This window comes from Parasteatoda tepidariorum, chromosome 9 (assembly GCF_982258835.1).
Source record: "Parasteatoda tepidariorum strain Cologne lab strain chromosome 9, Ptep-v5.0, whole genome shotgun sequence".
In the NCBI taxonomy this organism is placed as follows: Eukaryota; Metazoa; Arthropoda; class Arachnida; order Araneae; family Theridiidae; genus Parasteatoda; species Parasteatoda tepidariorum.
The window spans coordinates 14,126,409-14,146,482 of NC_141763.1; the positions used below are offsets into that span (position 1 = coordinate 14,126,409).

At 31.6% G+C, this 20,074-nt stretch overlaps 1 protein-coding gene across 3 annotated transcripts in view; it reads right to left on the reverse strand.

Annotated features, from left to right (window-relative positions):
- Positions 1-20,074, reverse strand: part of LOC107439361 (transmembrane protein 47) — a 60,511-nt gene that overhangs the window by 33,709 nt on the left and 6,728 nt on the right. For 2 of the 3 annotated variants that reach the window (XM_043054703.3, XM_043054704.3), the window contains exon 2: positions 19,388-19,445. In XM_043054703.3, the coding sequence (XP_042910637.1) occupies positions 19,388-19,438 (51 nt within the window). In that variant the 5' untranslated portion in view covers positions 19,439-19,445. Of the gene's footprint in view, positions 1-4,441; positions 4,711-19,387; positions 19,446-20,074 lie in introns of those variants that run through there. The other variant, XM_087150914.1, reaches the window with a different exon arrangement.

The following is a 20,074-nucleotide window of genomic DNA, read 5'->3' on the forward strand; positions in this document are numbered from 1 at the left end:
AAAGCATTAAAAATATGTTGAATAAAAATTCTGCGTCAATGAGTTAACTTCTAAAGGAAGGATTTTGAAAAAGTAAGTTACCACTAATAATTGAGACAAATCTTCTTAAAGTCCAGTTTGCATTAACCATTAAATGCAACTACAAATACGCCTTGCCATTTTGGCTTTGCAGTCTATGACCAAAAAAAATCCAAGACAAAATGGCAACACGACGTAAGAACACATTGAAATAAGCTAAGTACTTAAGCGCACTGTGGGATAAACTCCGATTCATCAAGCAAAGAATTATGCATGGATAATATCTTAATAAAATTTCTCCACTATCTTAATAAAATCAAAGACAAAATGGCTACACGGAGCGAGAACACATTAAAATAAGCCGAGTACTCTTATACACGGTAGAATAGATTACGATTTTTCAAGCGTAGAAATAGTAATCGAAAATAATTGAAAGTTGACTAGATAGAAATGGCATAAAGAGCATAATAATGGCATAATGGCATATGCAAAGACCAACTTTCATTTGACTCGGTAAGGCAATTCACATTAGTTTTGGAATTGTTTACAGCTTTCAATACATTAATTTTTGAATTCGAAATATCCAATTGTGGTGAAATGAAATTCAGCCTTGCAATGGAAGCAAAAGTTACTGTTGGCATGAAGGCCGGACACAAAAGAAGACACCTGCAAACGGTGTCTGGAGTTCTAATAAAGAGGCAACCACACCCAAATTCCATTAATTTAAGGATGAGGAGAACTGAAGCGACACCAACGATCTAAATTATTAAAATCATCTTCCACTCCAGGTTACGATGATTTGTTCATTACGGTGATATTTCATGGATCCAGCAGACAGGACAAACTAAAATTCTTAAATGACTCAATAATCCATAAATGAAATTAGAAAAAGAAATATATCAAAGACGATATTTTTAGTCAGAAAAAAAAATCAATTTCCATTTTTTTACAAATGAATTTAAGACGAACTATCTTGTAAACAAGTTCGATAAAATCTTTCACTACCAAAGTAGGCAAAGATTGGTATAATAACTTAATGTTTGTTAGCAATAAACCACTGCAAAACAGACAACTAGTTGGTAAAGTAGAGGTAAACACATTTGCTAGCAAAGTTCGTCAAAATACTAAATATACTGAATTTTTAAAAAAAATAACGCTGGATACTTTTATGTTCTAGATTCAGTTGTAAGTAAACCTTGTAAAATACTTGATAATGAAATACAAACACGTTAATTATACAAACCTTGCCATGTTTGATAAACAGCGGAAAACATGAAAAACGCCGGCATAAGATCATGGCGTGATGCAAACCTAACGTAGATAAAATTTTATGTACAAGCAACTTCAAAACTGAATAGAGATGGACTATAAGTAAGTATTAAGAGAGTAAGACAGACCATTTTCAGCAGAATATTCCGGAGAAAAAAATTGAACACGATGGTCACAGTTACAGAAAACACAACGTTGGGTACCTTGATTAAAAACATGGCTGCAAATCCAAAACTAATGTTTTAGAGCAGTGGTTTCCAAACTTGATGTTACTACGCCTCCCTTAAAAATATTTAATCGTTTGGAGCCCCCCTGAAGATTTCATGAAATAAAAACACAAACATTTTTACTCTTATAAAATGTATTCATACAAACTAATGGAAAACGATATTTTATTATTGTTTTTAATGAGATGGATGTGCTTGTCTATTAGCACAAAGTTTATCAAATCTTGGTGTTTGTGACGATATAGCTACTCGTAGCTCTTTTTCTACTACTAAACGAGCTCGATATTTGGATTTCATTGCAGCCAAGGCAGAAAATCCCGTTTCGCATAAATTTGATGTTGCGAACGTCAGCAGTACTTTCAAAGCTTTGTTTGACAAAGTGTTATATTCTGTATGAAGAATCAACCAGAATTACCTTAGTTTGACCAGAGATACAGTCTGAAATTTATGCTTTAATGTAGTATCACAAGATAATTCAATCAATTTTTCTTTTTCAATACTTGTCAATCCAAATTCACCATCTTCTTCGTCGATAAATGGATTCTGTATCCATGCAAACTTTGTAAAATCAAGATCACCAAAATAATTCGAAAATTGAAGCTTAATGTGGAACACTTAAGTGTTCCACAAAGTGATTTTTGTTTGCTCTATATTATCTCGAGCGCATAAATTTAAAAGTGGAAACATGTCAATCTTATTTTTTTGCAAATTTGATTTCCATAGCCCCACTTTTTTTATAAATGCTTTCACTTTGCCTTTTGGTATAAACAAATGAATTTGCGGTTCTTGCATTGATTTATTAAGAACACTCAATTTTTCAAAAAAGTCAACCAAATATTTAAGTTTAACGATAAAATTATCATCCCTAAACATATTGCCGTCTTCATTATGATTTTCCTCGAGAAACATAGCAATTTCTTCTTTGAGTTCAAGTGCCCTTTGAATCATTTTTGCACGAGATAGCCAGCGCACTTCACAATAGTACAGAAGTGACGTGTAATTAGCTAGCTTCACACAGTTTTGTGAACAACCTTGCTTTTAATGAACTGTTTTTTATGTAATTTATAACTTTCGTTACTTTTGAAAAAACTTTGTTAAGTTCCTCGCTTATAGTTTTTGATACGAGAGCTGCTCTGTGGAGCATGCAGTGTGTCCAGAGAACCTCAGGTGTTTTCATTTTAACTAGTGTTTGAAGACTAGTTTTGTGTCCCGCCATTGATTGTACACCGTCAGTACAGAGCCCAATGCAATTATTCCACATTATGTCGTTCTCATTAAAAAATCTGTTCATTATTTTGAAAATTTCATCGGATGTGGCTCTGTCAGGAATTAGTCTGCGATATAAGATATCTTCAATTATATTAGTATCGTCAACATATCGAACATATGCAATTAAATGAGCGTCTTTAGCTACATCAGTAGCTTCATCTACTTGCATGGCGAATTTTGAAGTACGCATTCGAGAAACTAATTGGTCACAAAGATCTTCAGACATATCATCAATTCTTCTGCCAATTGTATTATCAGCAAGCGGTATTTGTCGCAGCTGATTCGCATAAGATTGGCCAAACATTGTTTTGACCCTATCAATAGCTGCTGGCAAAACTAAGGTTTCTGCCATTGTGTGGGGTTTTTACGTTGCGCGATTCTGTACGACACTAGGTATGATGCTAGTAATGCATTTGATGGAATATGAACAATTTTTTTGAAATTTTGCTTGTTCTTAGATAACTAATCCAATTTTCATTGAAAAAATTCTTGGGGCTTACCAACGTATTCAGAATGAATAGTGTCATGGTGCCGTTTCAATTTGCCGGGTCTCATACTATCAGCAACCAAAACTTTTGAACACAAGAAACATATTGGTTTTTCCACATTATCGTTAATAATATTAGTAAATCCGAACGATAAATAGGATAAGCCGTATTTCCTTGTCTTGGGAGTTCTTCCTTCCTGTTCCTTGTGGCTTGTATTCCCACTACTTGTGCCAACATCAGAATCTTCATTATTAGTGGATTTTCGCTTATATCCTATCAAAAACTTATCCATTTGTCTGGAAATATTAGGAATAATATTACATTATTCTAAAAAAATAAAACTATTAAATTACTTACTATTATGATCAGTGGGCAATCACGTCAATAACAATAGAAACACAACCTAACACTGCTGAACCAATTAAATATTAGCTGTGACACGAAACAAATTGGTGAGCTAAACGTGCGTCGATCTTTTCTGGATGTGTGGCATCCAGTAGCGTTAGTGCGAGCGTATCTGGCTTTTGTTAAGTTGTGTCGATCGAGTGCCACTAGTGTCGACAAATTAACGACGTCCTTAGTTCAAAAGATTTGCCGAGGTCTAGGACGCCTAGGTATATGGATGCTAAATTACGAAATGTTTAGTTGAACTCTGCACGATAGTATTTTTTCATTTATTCTCTCATTTTTTACATAGAAAACTTTAGCAGTAATTTGGAAAATTGTTCACTGTGACTATTTTTCGCGGCTCCCTTTAGACTAGTCTGAGCCTCCCTAGGGAGGCGTGCCTCCCAGTTTGGAAAACGCTGTTTTAGAGTTAGACGGAATTATTAAACGGAAGCCAAAGTTATACGACAAATTAAGAGTCTTATGACCAATATATCGTTTTAAATTCCTTTTCAACAAGTCATGTATTTAGATTACATGTAAAACATTCTAATTAGAGGACCTAGAAAACATTGAATCAACTACTTAGGTTAGAAATCGCTGAGAAATGTTCGAAATTACGTGGAACTTTTCGACAAATTGGCCAAAATATCGTCAATTCCTTTTCAACACGTCATGTATTGAGATTACGATAAACGCATTTTAATTAGAGAACATAAACGTTTAAAATATGTGAAACATTACTACTAAAGAATATTAAAGATATAAAAATTATAACCATACCCTTCAGAACAGAAGATAAAATTGGGCCCCATACATAGGAGATAGGGAAAAGTTATGACCGTGCCTGTGGTCCGCAAAAATTTGAGAGAGAGTTTTTCCCGGATTTAAGAAACAGTTGTCCCAATGTTGTGAGGAGGAAAAGGAGAGTAAATAGAAGGGTGGAACGCCGACGAGGAATATTCTTTTTATCCTGGATACGGGAGAGGGGAAAGTGGTTTTTAGCCGGCTGTGAGAGAGAGTGGGCGAGGAGGGTAACGGCGTATTCTCACGTCATTTGTTAGAGAGCCATCATCTTTTTGACCACCCACCCCCGCACGAACACTTTTGCACTGGAAAGAGGAAAAAAACTCATTACCTTAGAACGTTGGGGCGTCAAACAGCAAACGATTTAGACGGATTAAATGCCGCTAACTGAGTTAGGGGGAGCTACGCTACATTTTTTTTCTGAAGTAAAAATCGATTTAACGTTGTTTTTTAATGCTTTTAAAATCTTGAGCGGTACTTTTAAAACGAAAATGAACACATTAAGAATTGAACAGGAGAGTAAATGAAAGGATATTTATTAATTGCAATTTGAAAGCCTTTCATTACAAATATAATCAACGGCTTTATTTCGAGGAGCCCCAAAGAGGTGGCTTTAAAAAACAAACTACTACAAATTTAAACAAATAAAGGACACATTAAATGGAGAAGACTACACTTTATTTTAAAAACAAAAAGAATACATTAAGAACAGAATAAGAGAGCAAATAAAAAAAAATATTTATTATTTAAATTTTTTTAATTGTATCGACTAGTTAAGATATAGAAAAATAAATAAATGACAAGATTTCCTTCAAAGTAATAATATTTTAAGCCGTTTGATTATCGATATTAGATTTTAAAGTAATTGATGATTGATTCTATCAACTGAGTTGATTGTAGTAACTCGATTTTTTAGACAGCCAAATAATAAATAAACATAGCAGAAATCTTATTTTCAATTTAACAAGTGCGTAGTGTGTAATGTGCAGATTATTCAGGTAGTTTGCAGATAACATTAAAAAATGAAACAAATTTTTTGGCACTTAAATTTAACGAGTGCCTAGTAGGTAATGTGCAGATTATTTAGGTAGTTTGCAGATAACTTTAGGAAATTTAAAAAATGAAACACATTTTTTGGCACTTTAACGGAATACCCTAGTTAATCTGCACATTAGCGAGATAATCTACAGCATAACTGATTCCAGCGTTAACATACATACACACATACCACTTTAGTTAAAACAGAAAAACAAGCATAAATAAAACAAACAAAAAAAAGTTCGATTTTTAAAACATAAAGTGATTAAAAAATAACGATTAAACTGACTTGCCTGGATGTAATTAAAAAAAGATAAAAATCTGCATTACAAAACTCATTGTTCAGTATAAAGCTTCAATTTGTCGCTTTTTCATAGGTCTTTCAGAACATAAGTCAACAAAGTTTTAAAATTTAATATGAGTAAAAACTATTTTGAATAATGTATGGTAAAAAATGCGATTTTAGACTATTCTTTATTAAATCTATTAAAATCCTCCACCCCCCCCCAAAAAAAATATTTAATCGAAAAATAATTCTCCAAATAATACTTTAGCGAATATTCGGCCAATCGAATAACATTCGGCAAAAGGACCAAATACCGATAATGGTCGCAGATTCGTAACATCCCTAATATGCATTACATATATATATATATATATATATATATATATATATATATATATATATATATATATATATATATATAAGAAAAATTATAGACATATGAAGAAAAAAAAAAGGGGGGGGGAATAATAAGTAAAAAAAAAAACCAACAGTTTATATAAATAAAATTTAAAAAAAAGAGGATGAAATTTTATTTAAAAAAAAACGGAAAAATAAAACCGGAAAGAAAAAGATATTATCTTTTCTTCAGCCCACACGATTATATCCGCAAAACAGAGTGCTTACTGATATTGTATCAATAAAGCCAAAGCAAAATATATTAATACAATAGTATGAGGAGCACTCAAAAATTGTTACACTTACTGTTTTTCTTAACTTTCTTCGTGTTTTCTTGTATTTACTTATTTATATTATATATATATATTATATTATATATATATATATATATATATATATATATATATATATATATATATATATATATACATATATATATATATATATATATATACACACACACAATTCTTAATCTCTACAAAACTCTTGTCAGGCCAATCTTGACATACGCTTCTGAAGCTTGGACAATGACAAAACTGAAAGAAAATTGTATCACAATATTTGAGAGAAAGATTTTGCGGAGTATACTTGGTGGTGTAAATGAAAACAATAACTGGAGAAGGAGATTTAACTTAAACTGCACAAGATTTATAAACCACCAGATATTATTAAAGACATAAAAATAATTAGAATGAATTGGATGGCCCACGTGATTCGAATGAGTGATGACAATACAATAAAAAAGATGCTGCTTTTTAAACCCACTGGAGCAAGAAAGCGGGGAAGGCCGCAGTTGAGATGGGCTAATTTTCTTGCAATTAATGAGTTAATAATTTCTTGCAGTTAATAAATCGGAAGTCATTATGGAGAAATCTTCAGAGGAAGGCATTGGCCCACATTGGGCAGTCTGGCCAACTATGAGGATATATAAGGTACACAAAAAAACTTAAAGACGTATATTTTAACAAATATTTTAACTAAAAGATTAATTTTCTGCACTTAACAAAGGATATTCCGGATCAAATTAAATTAATTTTAACAACTGATTAAAAACTACATTATGAAACAAAAAATAAATTAACATCATACTAAAAAAACTTCTAACGTGATAGCACATTTAGTTTCATTTAAATTGTTGCATGCGAATTGTAACAATTCCTTTTTCTAAATCATTCAACGATTTTTTAAATATCACTTACATGATAGTGGAAATTAAGAAATTACTTTCTGTAACAACAAAAAAACTTATTACGATAAGTAAAAAATTTGTTTTAAACATTTTAAAATTTTAATTAAAATTATAAATTTTTAACTCTTATTATTACGTATTTAACAACTTTTTAATTTAAACTGAATTAATGAAAAATTGTCTTTTGAGAGAGATTTAAAAAAAGAAATGACAAAGAAAAAGTTGAAGTTTTGGGAAGTGGTTGAGGAGACACGAGCCTTCCCTTTCTCTCACTTCCAGACGACACGCCTGAGCCATTAAATTCAGTTACAGCTAGAACTTAAAACTTTAACATTATAAGGATTGATTTTGAGCCATAGTGGCTCAGGGGATAGAGCGTTTGCCTTCCAATAAGGTGAACCGGGTTCGAATCCCAGACGGCTGGTCGATACGAATTCCGCACAAGGCTCACACCGACCACAGTGCTGATGTACAATAATCCTCAGCGGTAGACGGATTATGGGTTAGAGTCCCCTTGCTGTCAGGCTACCAGTGGGAGGTTTTTGTTGATTTCCTCTTCATGTAACGCAAATGAGGGTTAGTTCTATCAAAAAGTTCTCGACGAAGGCAAATTTCTCCCGATACTTGATCCAGAAGTTCCCTTGTCTTCTGGAGTGGGTTCAAAATTACAAGGCTACGGAGATGGACATTAGCAGTCGTAAATCCAATCGGATGATCAACGCCGGTTATAAAAGAAAATGATTGACTTTAAACATTGATTCGTAAACAATCTATCCTATTAAATCCTATGCGAAGCATAAATAGAAAATTTACTCTACGGCCATTTTACATCCCACAGTTATTTCAGTTGTAGTTTCGAGAATAAGTCAGCACTTGGTGAATCAATAAATATAAAATAAAATGATTTTAAACATTGATTAGTGAACAATCCCTCCTCTTAAATCCTTTGCGATGCCTAAAATACAGAATTACTTTACGGCCACAGCTATTTCAGTTATAGTTTCAAGAAAAAGTCAGTACTCGGTGAATCAAATTCCTAGGACACTCACCAAAATTTGATTAAAAAAACTTTTTCTTACAAAGTTTCAATAAGTAAGGGAGAAGGAAAATAAAATTGCTCGGGAAGCGATTCTAGAAATTAAATTCCTGGATTACTACTTCAGTCATTTGCTGACGACATCGAAATTTCTCTCTTCTAAAAATAGTGATTCGCTTATTAAAATTCTTCTTTTATGCATTACATTTCAAGTGTATGTTTATAATACGAAAAAGAACTAAATAATCGAATAGGTTCGTTCGTTATGGCTTAGAGACAAAATAACACGGATAAATTTTAAAACAAATACTTAAAATAACAACAAAATATCCAACGAATGATACACAAAAAAAAAAAAAAAAAAAAAAAAAAACACATACTTTACAACCTGTTGAGAGAGCTGAAATTCCTCTGTTCCAACAATAGCGATTCGCCTATTAAAATTCTTTTTTTACGCATTACATTTCAAGTATATTTACGGAAAAGAACTAAACAATCGAATATGTTCATTATGGCGACAAAATATCACGGAAAACTTTACTACAATGAAAACTTAAATACTTAAAATGACAAAAATTATCAAATGAATGGAACGAAAAAAAATATGATTTATGAACGTTATAATAATTCACAACCTGCAAAGTTTTATTAACTAAATTAAATGAACTTCTGAATACTTTTAATCTGAAAAAGATGCAAAAACAACCATTCAAGTATTTTATATCGAAAAATAACTAACGAATGACACGAAAAAAAATTTGATTATGAACACACATACTTCAAAACATACAGAATTAAAGTAAGTGCTCAAATAGTAGGGAACCGATTATCCGGAACGTCCATCGCTATTCCGGATAACTGATTTTTCCGGTTTTCTGAATCGCTACAAAAAGCAGTTTTTTTTATCGTTAAACTCAACTAAAAAAAAATTTTTTTTTGGAAATAATCTTAAAAAGAAGAAAAAACGATGGAGTAATACACTAATGATTATTTCTAAAATGATGGTAAGGTAAACATCTTTCAAAAAAGAAAGAAAAACCCTAATATCTTATGAGGAAAAAATTTTTTTTTCTTAAAATGGCGGGAAAATTTATCGAATTTAGTTCCGGATTTTTGGTTTTCCGGTTTTCTGATTTCCGGATAACGGGTTCTGTACTGTACCACACAATAAAAATTGTAAATAAAATAGAACATCCAACATAAATAATACGATCATTTCTTGGAAGGATACAGTAAGAAGTTTCGCAAACTTCTCCAGTACAGGGTGAGTAGCCAAATCTTTCAACAAAAAATAAGCACCTTTTAAGCACTCAAAAAATATCTTTGAGCACTATATACATTAACAAAATGCAAAATAATTTTCAGACTTTAGACGATCAGAATAAAATAACTAGTTTCTGACAAGTAACTCTTTTCTTAATTATATTAGCCGCTATAAAAATATCGAGAGATTTCTCGGTTCGATTTCAGAGGGTGAAAAATGAAGCCTGAAATTGAAAATATCTTGCAAAATGCAGCAGAGTTGCACACGAGAGTGCAATCAGCTCTCCGAACCCAGCTCCGTAGAGGTACATGCGGACTTTCAAGTATTTCATCAAACATGTAAAATGATTGGTGCTTTCATACGCTAGGGACCAACAGTGCGCCGAAATTGATAGTGGTTGAATGAATTGTCAAAACGCTGAATAGAACAATGTGAAAAACACATTTTTGCATAATACGTGGCGAAAATCGACAGGGTAAAGAAGAAAAAAAATCTCATTTTCGAAAAAGGAAACTTTTTAAAGACATCTAATGAAGAAAGCACCTTTAAAGGCTTTTAAAAAACGAAAATCGAAAATAAGCACCTTTAAGCACTTTTTAAAAACGCTACGCACCATGTAGTACATGGGTACAGTGAAATAGGTATGGGCAGTGTTTAACAAAGGATAAGTTAAGTTTTGTTCATTGCATAAAAATCCCACATGGTTGAATAAGCTATACTAACTTTTCATTTACAAAAAAAAAATTATTTAAGTGCTTAAACGGGAAAATATTTAACCAGCAATAATAAAATTTATTCTTATTAAAATCGCACTTCTTTGAAAAATTTCACTTAAAGAAGTCTTAACTTTATATTTAACCTTGAAAATGTAGAGAAATTTTTTTTTATTGTTATAAGATTTGAGAAAACTTTGAATTTCATTTTTTTTCTCTTTTTTTAATATCTCTTCCACCATTCGTAAATACAGACAAAAGAGACGGGGCGAAACATCTTTTTATTTTCTGTGAATAGGATGCGCGTCCTCTAAAAAAACGACGGGGGGCAGAATGCCAGGTAGGCCAAAAGAAATGTGCTAAGCTGAAAGGATGAATATTTTTTTTTTCTTCTTTCCCCTTTCCTATTTCAAACATCGTTTTGTGAGACACTCATTCGAAACACTTCGGAGACCTAACAGAATCTTCATAAATAAATTGAAAAAGAAAAAAAAAACTCTTTAAAAATGTGACTTGTATAGTAGTATTAACAGCAGGCTTGGAAGTTAAGAAGTTGCATCTGCAACCCCCTTCCCACCTGAAATTCAAATAAATTAAAAGCATGGTTTGTCGGTATTTTTTTTATTTTGTTTTAAATAATTACTATTTTTTCATATTGAATTCCCTAAATCAAAAACTGAGCACAATGATAATTTTTTATACATTTAATGCTGCGATGAACTAGTGAAACTGAGTAATGTGTTGGCATGGCTGTACCTCAAAAAATAATTAAAATATTATTATAGAATAAATAAATAAAAAAATTAACACATAAAACATTAGAACAGCCAGTTTTTCTTTTACATTCATACCAAACTTAATTTAAATAACTTTATAAGATTTGTTTTAAAATTTAAATTTTGAGCCAAAAGCTTTATTTTAAAAAAATTAAATAATTTAGAAAATTTCTAAAAATACTTTTCAGAATTACAAAAAGTATTTACCCACAATGTTTGAAACATTTTAATTAATAACTACCTGCCCCCAATTTGCACCACTTACACAGAAATTTTAAAGCATATTGAACTAAAATGTCCAAATTTGCTGCAACCTGAATAGGGTGCAAAGCCAATTCATATTATATTTCTTGACCTTCATTACACAATTAATTGATTTGACTTAAATGGGAATAGCTCAATATTTAACTACAGACAATACGTTGTTTCAAACATTTTAAAGATATCATCAGTGATATCTGCTTGCTTAAAACTCTATTTGATCAAAAAAATGTTTATTGCACATCTATCTATATTATATAAAACGCTAATACGTACGCATGTATCAATAAAACTATATAAAACGCTAATACGTACGTATGTATCAATAAAACCGATGATATTTCTTTTCTCGCGCTGGCAAGTTTTCATTTTTAATTGATTGGATTCGGCGCGCAAGAGCACGTAGTGAGCATCATATGTCTAATCGGGTGAATTCTCACCGAATTATCAAAAAAATTCTCACAAAATTCTCTTCATCGAAGCCGATGCTTTACATCCGGTGTTCAGTACTATTTCATATTGTTTTACAACACATGATTTTAGCCCTCTGGTGTGAAAGACTTTAAAACAAAACTTACAACAGTTACATTTCTCAACAACTGAAATTTAGAATAGTGTGATTACGAAAAATATGTGAACTGTTTGAGATTGAAATTAATATTGAAATGCACAGGTTTAGAATTTTCTACAGTGAAAAGTTTTCGGAACTTCAGTGTTCAAAAAAGTATACAAAAGCTAGACGTTAAGAATGTATCCAATGAGCGAGTAAAGCGAGCATTGGATTGCAAAGCAATCCGAAATGAACTGCGAAAGCAGTTCCGAGGGTTGGCGAGCGCGAGCGGGCAGGGGGTGAAGCCTCCTAGTATTTAATATTTCATTATATTTCATTCGCTATGTCAGATAAATTCAATGAACAATATTGAAGAGTTAGCATTAGAAACTTGAAAAATCGCCATACTATTATTGACACCAATGATTCTTTGTTAATTTAGGTGATAGTATATGCACATTGAAATAAAATAAATATGTTATGTACTAAATGGCAAAAATTCTTGGAGTAAAGGTACTAATTCGTTTGGATGAACCGTAAAAAATTGCCATATTCACGACAATGATGCTTACTTATTGTTGATAATAACCAAGTCAAAATTTGTGATGGTCCCATCAATAAATGTTGACGGTTTATGTTGGTTTCAGTGCGATTCCTGATGACATTCAACATTTTCCATTACGTGTTCATGGTTTTTGATGCGCTAACAAACCTCCATCACTCCATGATGGAAAATGCTACTTTAATACTGTGATGGTAAACCATCAAAAGAATCGTCATCTCTCATGGACCAACAGTTCATGATGGCTCCAACAATACATTTCCATGATGGTTGATTGGAATTTCTTGTTGGTTCTCAGCAGGGTTGGCAAGTTTTTGACACATGACGGTTCTTACCGGTTTATACCATGGTTTTAACCGTCATGTCAAAAACCCCTCTGTCAAAAACGTCAAAAAGTGTCAAAAACCCATAGTTTTGGTAAAACTGCATTTTTATTTGAGTTTAACTGCTTATAATTTAAAATTAATTCATTTTTGGGCAATAAAATTAGAAAAAAAAGTTGTTAAAAGATATTAAGAGCAGATTCTTGCATTTTCCCAACATAATTATATCAAAACATACTATTTGAAGTAAAATATTAGGATACTAAACAAAATTTTCAACATTTCCAAGCATCATTTTGTTTGGCATATAACATTATTGAAGAATGTCAAGTCATTCTTGACTTAGAGTTTGTTAGTAGTTACAAGTTTTGAAAGTTTTGTTTAGCTTATTTCTAATATTTAAGAAATGCCAAATTTGAAATTCTTCTTTTTAGTTCTTGAATTTATTAATAGTTCCAAGCTTTTTTGTTTGTTTATTTATTTCTAACAATTAAGAAGTGCAAAATTTTGAATCCTTTGCAATTCACGCTATAATGATAAAAGTAAGTATCTCTATTTTCAATAAGTATATTACAATATTTCTATATGAATGTATATCCTTCTATAAGAATACATGTATATAGTTGCAAAATCAATAGCAATCATTTACAACATTCATTTATAAAGGCAATTATGTGAAAATAATATATTGTCCGCTATATGCCATAAATTAAAGAAAACAGTAGGTTTTTGACGGTTTTTACCGGTAAAAACACGGTTTTTACCACTGTCATGTCAAAAACCAGTTTTTGATGGCAAAAACCCAACCCTGGTTCTCAGGAATATACCATCAAAACAATTTGGGTTTTTTTTTTATGTTGGACCATCATAAAACAGTCCTAATTCCTACATTGGGATGATGGTTGTTCATGATCGTTCCAACATTTGATTTCTAAGATACAAAGTCAACAAATACAAAGTCAACTGTTCATTGTGGACCATCCATCGAAGTAGTCACCAATGTAGAGAAAGACCATTAGACAATGCCAACCTTCATTCATCCAAGGGTAGCTCAAGATTGAATCAAGGTAGCATGTCTAGTGAATTGATGCTTAATAATATAAGTGATAGTCACTCCACATATTCATATATTTGGAGACTATTAAAACTGTACCAATACTAAGCAATTTTAACACCAATACTATTGGAATAAGTGTCTAAAGCTCATTTGAAAGGGATGTGTACTGGTGAAAATTACTTACTATCGGTGGTAAATTTTGACTATCTTGCCGTGAGCAATATCAGCACGCCAAGTGATGGTAAAAACAGTCAATTCAGATAGGATGAACTACAAAAACCTCCATTTATCTCTCGAACCTCTATTTAACGAAGTCGCTAAATCTTGATAATAAGTTCGTTAGATGGAAAATTCGTTAAATAGAAAATTACCTTTTAAAATGCTTAAACACAAAACATGTTTTAAATTTAATAACACTAGACATAATTAAAAAAGCAATTGATACACCTTCATCTTGTAAACTAGTATCTACTATTTTATAAATCTTGGCTATAAAAGAAATCTACATGGAAAACAAGAATAGAGCAAAACATTATCCAGTGTTACACTATCATGCCGCCTACATTTTCAACTAAAAGCAGCTAAATGTATGCAGAAAATTTTGACTGTATTTATATGCTGTATAAAATTATAACTGCAAAGTAATTTTAAATAGGGTAAGTGGAAGTTAAATAGGAAAGTGGGAAATAGGGAAAGTGGATCTCAAAGAAAAATTCGTTAAATAGAAAATTCACTTCGCTATTTAGAAGTTATTTTACGAGAAAATTTCCAAAGTGTTCTTGGTTCTTCAAAAAAATTCGCAAAATAGAAAAATTCGCAAAATGGAAGTTCGTTAAATAGCTGTTGAAATTATTTTAGCTTTATTAATTGAAGAGCTTAGTGGAAAACCAGGAAAGTGATATTTTCAAAGAAGCTACAATTAGGGTAAGACTAAAAAAATGACCTTTTAACTATTTCATTATTGATTTATTAGAAGACAAGACTAATAATTATTTATCTTATTTTATTTACCACTGCCTAATTTGAAAATAAAAATCATGGAAGCATACTAAAAACTAATTTAGATTAGTTTTGTTAAGATCAAAATGAAAGCAAAAAAAAAATTTTTTTTTTGTTACATAAAACGTACCCTATTGATGCAGTTACTTCATGTTACTTTCACTGACTCATAAATATCCTTAAAAATGTCACTGACCTGGTTCTTCAACTAAGCTCTCCAATTGTGTTGGTATATGCCTTTCAGTTTTGTGCATGACTTCGTAGTGTTGTTCATTTCTGATTAATTGATCTTTTTCATTCACCCTGCAGAACGGGTATTCAGCTAGTACAGTCAAATCCCGTTTTAGCGAAAACCGGAATAGCGAAAATTTCTATTTAACGAATATTTTCGTACTCCCAAACGAATCTCCATAAAAACAATGAACTAAAAATACCGATATTACGAAATTCGTAATCCGATTTATCTCAACGAAAGTGAAAATAAGCAACAATTTTCATTTTCTCTTATAATCAAAAAAACTTCTTCATTCTTCAAAAGTACACTATGGTCTCGGAATTAAAATATTTTTGCATTTACAAAATAAAAAGTTTCAGATATGAAAGGGACATGTCAAAAAAGACGAATCACTCAGGACGGATCTATACAAACCACCACAGATCGTAATTTTCAGCCTGAACCCGAGAACGTTCAATCTTCAATTCAGTACTCCCAGAAGTATAAGTTGTTATGACAACATGGAGGACTTTGTGACACGACAAATTTAAAGTGCACCAGTCACCATTTACTACAATACCAGTCTTCAGCTGGCTGGATTCGAACTCCCATTCTCACGAACCTGAGTCCAGCACCATACCAACCAGGCTATTCTGGCCTCAATGCTCTCCGTGGCTTAGTATTATCCTGATCCAAGCCCTTAAAATAGTGGCCTTTTGGATCACATCACTTACTCCTGACATCACTCCGCACCACAACACGTCAACTTGCAGCACAAAAATTTACATTGCAACTTATATTATTCAGTAAAATAACTGGCATAAAATCCAGCCACACTAGAACCCCAATTTCTAAAATTCTGACCCTGAAAATTATTAGTTTTTACACCAGGGATGATCCTTTTATGTCACTTCATTGATAAATAATTTTTTTTTAAAAAATAAACATTTAAGTCTTCAGTTGGAAAAAATTCTTTAAAGTTAACAAAATCGTTGGACATTTTTTGCACTAAATTCCATCTGCTAGGGTTTGAGAGAAATACTCTAAAAATACTGATTTTTAGTATGTATGAATAAACTAAACATTCGGTTTTCAAACATCTGCTAAATGTTAAAATTCCTAACTTTCAAGTTAGGAATTTTATGGTATATTATTTAAAAAAAAAATTTTTAAATAAATAAATATCTGAAAAAAAAAGTAACAGTGAAAAATAGAACTTAATTACTGAAGTTTAATGTTTCTATAAACTGTTATGACTTAAGAGTAAATTCAAAAATATGTCTCAGGTTTAATATAAAAAATATTGTACCCCTATATACAATATTTTATACGAAATTGGATGCAAAAACGTATTTACACTCTATTAACACATAACTTAGTTCAAAGAAACAATTGCAAGCCACTATTTCGATACTTCCATAACCTTTGACAAAAAGTGGTAGCAAAATCTCCAAACATTTACTGAGTTTTTGAAAAAAGCAGAATGAAACAATTAAAACTAAAAATATTAAACAAAGAATTCGAAATTTTAAACATGCGAATTTTCACATGACTAAAAGTGTGACAAAAAAAAGATAAAGAATAACTAGAGATATCTTTGCTTCAAAAAAAAACTGAAGAGCATAGTCTTACTAAACTAAAAATTCATGTGACAATGTGTAATGATAAAGCTTTTAAAAAAAATCATGAATTGGTGCAGTGATAATAAAAGAAATCGCATGAATCCATATTGTGGATTATTTAAAAAAGTACAATAGTTTGTAAAAAATTCAAGTGTGTTTAAGCGTAAACTAAAAGAGTATAGGCAACAATGCGCTAAAAGCCAATCACTGGTCTAGTGGTTACTGTACTGGAGTATGGGGCAGGTGGTTGTGGGTTCGAATCCCACCATAGGCATGGATGTAACTTTATCTCTGTGTTCTATGTCCTCTCTTCAGTGTGATTTTATTTTTTTATAACCGTCGTTGAACAGCTGACCCATTTTTCGGGTTTACGATTTCTAATGTTCAACTCCGTAGCCTTGTAATTTTGAACCCAATCCAGAAGACAAGGGAACTCTTGGATCAAGTATTGGGAGAAATTTTGCCTTCATGGAGGACTTTTTGATGGAACTAACTCGCTTTTGAGTTACATGGAGAGGAAGACCACGAGAACCTCCCAAGGTTAGCCTGACGGCAAAGGGACTTTAACCCGTGATCCGTCTACCACTGAGGATATTGGACCAGCCAGCGAACGCTCTATCCCCTGAGTCATCACGGCTCCTTCTGTGTGAATGTAACCCACCCTATAAATGAATTTGTTTTTGCATGACGAGGTAACGACAACAGAGTAGCAATTCTGGCATTTCTAAGGCCAATGGGAAATAGACAAAAGTGACTGCTATTAAAAAAAAAATTTAAAAAAACAAACAATGTGCTACAAAAGGAATTATGAATTGGTATGATAGAGGAAAACAAATAATTTAATTGTTTCAATAGGACAGCCTTCTTCAGTATAATATTGTGCTTTGGGGGACATCACTAACATTTCCCCCCAGTGTTCGGCTGACCACCTAAACAGAACATCTGCTCCTGCACTCCAGGGCTCAAGGTCAAAAAAAACGGAGGTGGGCACAGTAGGCCTTGGCCCTCTATGGGCTGTCGCACCACTGAGTTTAGTTTAGTTTTTAGAAGTTAACAACTATTTTTTTTTTCAAATAGTGATTACAAACTACTTTCAAAATAGAGTCACTGTTTTCAGGAGACTATATTTGCAGGAGGATTCAATTTATACTCATATTAAAATAATAAAAAAGTTGAATACAAAAAGAAAAAATTAATAAAAGAAAGGGTTTGAATAATAAATGAGCCTATTTATTTTTAGAAATTTTTCTTTCAATCCTCCAACTGTTTTAAGTCCTTCAGGACAGTAAATATTTATTTCAAGAAATACTATAAAATTATCACATATTTGTGATTTTGTTATATATTTAAAGATAAGAATAAATAAAGTATAACACATCAGGGATGTTCTCACTGCATTTACGGAGGGACTCCTGTAAGCTTTGCACCAATCGGGTTTAAAAAATAGGTTACACTTGAACCTTGTGCTTTTATTAAAGTAACGTTATACAGGGTAAACAGCTAGATTTTTCAACAAAAAATAAGCACCTATTAAGCACTCAAAAAATATTTTTAAGCACTTTCCAATAGAAATTATAAATAGGATATGTGCAGTAAAAAAAATTATTTTTTTCTATCATTTAAAGTTCTTAATTTATAAACATAAAATAAACAAAATGCAAAAACATTTCCAAAAACTTAACATAATCATGATAAAATATCTCATATCTGGTGAATATTTCTGAGAAATAGTAAAAATCTTGCTTTTTTTTTTGTAATTTATGACGACAATCTACAAGGCAAAGGGAAAAAAATTTATTTTTATAATATCGAAAATTAAGCACTTTTTACAAACTTTGAGTAAAAAAAAAACACCTTTAAGGGTTTTTAAAAATTGCAAATCCAAAATAAGCACCTTTAAGCACTTTTTAAAAATGCTACACACCCTAGTTATAAGTGTATTCACAAGGAGATAATGCATTTAATTTCTTTTTTTTTTTGGGATCTCAGAACTTAATGTTCTTTTCTTCAAAAAGGAGCAAATTACATTACATAAAAGTAGCTGACACAGTAATTCCATCACTTGTAGCACCTTAGTTCTGACCATTGATCACCACAGCTGCCAACATGGATAGGAAAAAATCCAGTAGATTTTACTGAACAATATAAATTTCATGATAATTGATGCAAAATGTACTAAATATTTTACACATAGGGAATTTTAGGGATTTTTATAGTCATCAAAATAGAAAAACTGCAATATTTTCCAGTTATGATTAACGTTAAATGAACTTGAAATGTTATGTAACTCGTAATTTCGAATAGTAATAGGCATTTAATTCATCAAAGATAGTTAACTGATTTTAAAAATGAGGCTCGTTTTATTATGTATTAGTAACACTTCTCTAAATATTCAAGCAAGCAATAATCTGAGCAAAATTTTTATTACAATAGGGATTTTAAAAGGAAATTTACTCAATTTTAGGAAATTTTTAAAATCTACAAAAACCAGAATTTTTCTTATTAAACCAGTAGACCAGGAGAAACTGGCAAAATCCAGTAGTCTAGTGGAAAATCCAGTAGAGTTGGCGGCAGTTATGAATAACTAATGTATTATTTGTATCAAAAAAATCTAGAAAAATTTAAATAGCACTTACTTTTAAAGGTCTTACAACAGTAACAGTTTCAATGGTAGTGGAAGGAGCCATGCTTTACCTGTAACAGTGGAGAAAGATTTTAGATTAACAAATTACTAAAACACCAAGGTAATATAAATTAAAATTATAATAATATAAAATTATTTCGACTGATAAAAAATTATAATGTTCCAACAGTGATGTGTTGTAATAATGAACTAAAAAATGCATGAACTGCAACAAACATTTGATAACTTTTTTAAAATAAAATTTAATATTGAAATGTCAAAGGAGGATAGAATTCCTTAATGAGTCATTTGCTATAATGGTAAATTAGCCCCTCAACATCATTATCAATGGCTCGACAGCCCAGGGTGGGCCTTAACCTTCTCAAGAAGTTTTTTTCCAGGTCATCCTTTTTCCTGCTAGCGTTTTTAAGTTTAAGACCTAAAGGTCCTTTTCTAGGCCATTAAAAATTCGGCATGCTTTATTTCGTGTGCCAACTGGTTTAGCATTATAAACTCTTTTTGTGATATGGTCTCCATCCATTCTAATAACGTTGCCTGTCCATTTTATTCTTACTAGTTTAATGAAGTTAATAATGTCAGGTTCATTATATGAGTGATAACGCTCTAAATTTGTTCCTCTAAGCCAGTGTTCCCCAACCCCCGGTCCGCGGACCGGTCCGTGGTTCAAATGATACCGGGC